This window comes from Gouania willdenowi, chromosome 3 (genome assembly GCF_900634775.1).
Source record: "Gouania willdenowi chromosome 3, fGouWil2.1, whole genome shotgun sequence".
Classification (NCBI taxonomy): domain Eukaryota; kingdom Metazoa; phylum Chordata; class Actinopteri; order Blenniiformes; family Gobiesocidae; genus Gouania; species Gouania willdenowi.
This window is the reverse complement of record NC_041046.1, coordinates 4795502-4799120: the sequence shown is the minus strand read 5'-3', so window position 1 is coordinate 4799120 and position 3619 is coordinate 4795502. Positions and strand designations below refer to the sequence as shown.

The 3619-nt window shown below is 37.7% G+C and overlaps 1 protein-coding gene across 1 annotated transcript in view; it reads right to left on the bottom strand.

Moving 5' to 3' along the window:
• LOC114458829 (cadherin-15-like) overlaps positions 1-29 on the bottom strand; it is a 28929-nt gene extending 28900 nt beyond the window's left edge. Inside the window, exon 1 of the mRNA XM_028441209.1 lies at positions 7-29. Coding sequence (XP_028297010.1) covers positions 7-29 — 23 coding nt within the window. The remainder of the gene's footprint in view (positions 1-6) is intronic.
• Between the last annotated feature and the right edge of the window lie 3590 nt (positions 30-3619).

Genomic DNA, 3619 nt, shown 5'->3' with positions numbered 1-3619 from the left:
CCTGACCCGTCCGGTGCCGTCGGTCCCATTGTTCATTGTTCAGTTATCGTCCTATTTACAGTAACTGATCAGCTGTGCTCTGGTGATAAAGCTGATGCTTCTGCCCCGGCTTGGTTGATGGCTGCAGTTACACTAACTACTGTGATGTCACTATGGAGTCTGATTTATACATCCTGCCCTATACTCATTTATGTGGATTCTCACAGTCAATTTAATGGTTTCTGTTCATTATTTCTATATCATTTGTTTTTCTCTATTATTCTTCCATAATCATAAACTGAATCAGATTGAAAAATGCCTTTGTAATGAGTCAAGTCATCTGCTTTGGTTTCTAACTTTATTTATTTAATCAGTGTTGAGAGCTTTGACACACCAGCTGCTGCTTTTAGACCAAAACATCCTTTTAAAACATACATATTGCTAATTAAAGATGATTAGAAACGCGCTACAATCAAGTAGGAACCGGTGATGGATGCTGAGTGAATCTCTCCAGAACTCAAGCATCTTCTTTTCATCCATCATGACCACGCTGAGACGACACTGAGTGGAGCGTATATGGTTTTTAGGAAATGGACAGTCGTGCTCTAATCCTATTAGGCAGATAGTGGAGCAGCAAAGAGACGGATGAATGGTACGAGTTGGATTCTGAGCATATTGTGTGTGTGCTCGCGTCCCTTCAGAGCTAATCCCATTAGGCTGTGAGGATTAGGGGCTGCCTACCGTTGTGCTGAGAGCGGGGTGGAGCGCTAAGCTTCTTGCTTCTGCGCTAATTACATTTCAGATGAAAGTGTTAAGATGGACTCAGGGGGTGGGGGTGTTCATGTTCTTCCGTGTTTTCCTGGTGAGCGAGGCCGAGGTGCTCAGGTCTGTGTGAAGCCATGACAGCAGGTTTTCAGCCTGTGGCAGAACCAGGATGATGAATCTATGACCAGCTGGTGTGTTTATGTAAAGCTGTCAGAGAATCCTTGTGGTAATTGTAGCTGCAGGGGCTTTAATGTGCTTCTTAAATGAAATCAGATCACACCACACATCCTGCTTTTATGTCTGCTGTTACTGAGCGAAACTACCTCTAATGACGAGAAGAGATCACAGATCTTTCTTCAACTTTTACTCACTTTTAATTCCACATTTAGAGTCAAAGTTGGACTTTAATTTAATTGGGTTCAACTGCCCCATTTCTCTTGTTTCTGAATCCAAGCACTGACTACAACATTATCCTTAGAAAACCATTTAAAAACAACTATAGATTTAAATGATCTAATTTTAGAAATAAGTAGAAAAAAACAGTATTTAGCACAGTGGTTCCCAACCTTTTTAGGATTGGACCCCATTTGATATCAAGAATTTTTTTCCCCACGGTTGAAAAACACTGATTTAGTGGCACCTTGATAGATTTATTTCCATAGTTTTTATATCTCTCTCTCTCTCTCTCTCTCTCTCTCTCTCTCTCTCTCTCTCTCCTCCTCTCCTCTCTCTCTCTCTGCTCTCTCGCTCGCATCTCTCTCTCTCTCTCTCATCTCTCCTCTCTCTCATCTCTCTCTCTCGGCTCTCAGAGCACATAAGATCTTAATTTCTGTCAGGACATAAAGTCATTTTCAACCAAAACTTTACCTACCCTAAAATTACCTACCCTAGCTTTAAACAGATATTGCAACTCGTTAGATTTCACTTCCTCTGCTTTGTACCCTAGCAGACATATCAAAGGTGATAAATGAAACTTCACATTAAATAATTTACAAATAATTCCTCAACAAGCATCCAAATTCTCTAACCTTGGAGCAAAACCACAACAGTAGGGATGTAACGATTCACGATACGATTCTCTCACGATTTATTTTACAAAATGGGACTCTAGACAAATGATGAAAATACTGAACTATTTTCCTGTTTATAATTGTCAAAAGAATCGCTGGATAAACTATTCAAAACAATGCAATTTAACTAAAAATAAATCCTGAATGAACTTAAAGGAAAAATACAAATGAAGAAGAAGCCTATTCATTTAAAATCTGGTTCTATAGTAAACAATGCAAAACTGCATAATAGTTCTTTTTCTTTTTAAAAGTGCAACTGAAAATGTATTTTGTGCCTTAACAATTGTACTGTATTTACCGCAGATATTTGTTTGGACCAGCAGAGGGCGCTGGTAACCCGTGGTCAGTTGGCATGCAGCTATTCTAGCAGTGAAGAAGAGATGCTATGCTAGCAGACAGAGCTAATAGAAAAACCTGACTTTTACAGATATTCACGTATTACAGATATTCTTTCGGTGCTAAAGGGGTAAGGAATCATTTATGAACATGTTTAAGAGTAGAAGGCGATTCCGCCCGCCGCCTAAGCTTGTGGACAAGAGAAGGACAAATAGATAGCACTCTCTGCTGTTTAAAAATGTACTGTGATTAAATTTTCAGGGTATCAATATGAACCGTGATACCTATGAATTGATTTTTAACTGCCGTACGATTAATCGTTACATCCCTACACAATAGATGTATTAGGGTGCCAGATTCCCCACATCCATGCCAACAAAGGTCTGAAAACAACTCAGAATTATTTTTTTTAAGTTTATGTGGTGTAAAATAAAGTCAATGTAAAATGTTTATTTTATACCTTACACATTTTAAAACATAATTAGATTTTTTGATAATGGCACCCCATTGATCCATTGTTAGTGTTACACTCCTGTCTCTTTGAAATTGATCTAGAATTGATGGATTACAATCAAATATAGATGGACGTAATATTTTGTAGACTTTCAACACCATCTTCTTACTATTAGTTATTCTTTTCAATTGAGAATCAAGAGGTTCATCCATATCATTGAAAGAATGATTACATAAAATTTATTTGAATTGCAAATATTGGAATATACACAAATGGTCTAAATTTAAATTTGCTTGTAAATCCCGAAATGGTATTAACTCTCCATCTTTCACAACTTGGCCCAAACAGATTATATTTTTATATTGCCAGATTATATTTGGCTTGTTGCCAGGTGTGAGAGACTTCATGTTTATTAAGAATGAAGAATGCACTTCAATGTGCATATTTTAAGTAGATCAGCTGATACACTTTCTAAATGGAAAGTCAATGAATCAATACCAGGAACGATGGATGGTTGCTCAGCTCAACCCTGCTATTTCAATCCTGGTCAAAGTACGCACGTTGTCATTGTGCGACATGGTTTCTATGTTTTTTGGATTCACGACTCATGTTTTTTAGTCAGAACGATGCAACAATGTCAAAGCTGCAGGAGAGAGCTGGAACTGTGGCTTATACGGTTACACGCTTCAAAATAAAGACAAGCTGAGTCAGGTGTAGCTAATTCACTGCTAGTGTTTTACTCACACTATTGATATACAGTAAATGTCAATATTTGAATCCGTATTTAGTCACACTAGGATTTAATCATAAAGATCACAGTACCCATGATAATCTGTCAAGATCTACATTTTTATGGCTCTTAAGGATGAAAAGAGACTTAAATACTTCTGTGTTCCTGTGTGTCCAGGTCATTTTCTGATATCTCAGTTCCCATGTCTGCTATCTTCTCCTGTGTTATCCATTCATACACCAGGCGTTTATCTGTTTACATTACCAGGGCTCTATACAAACTATT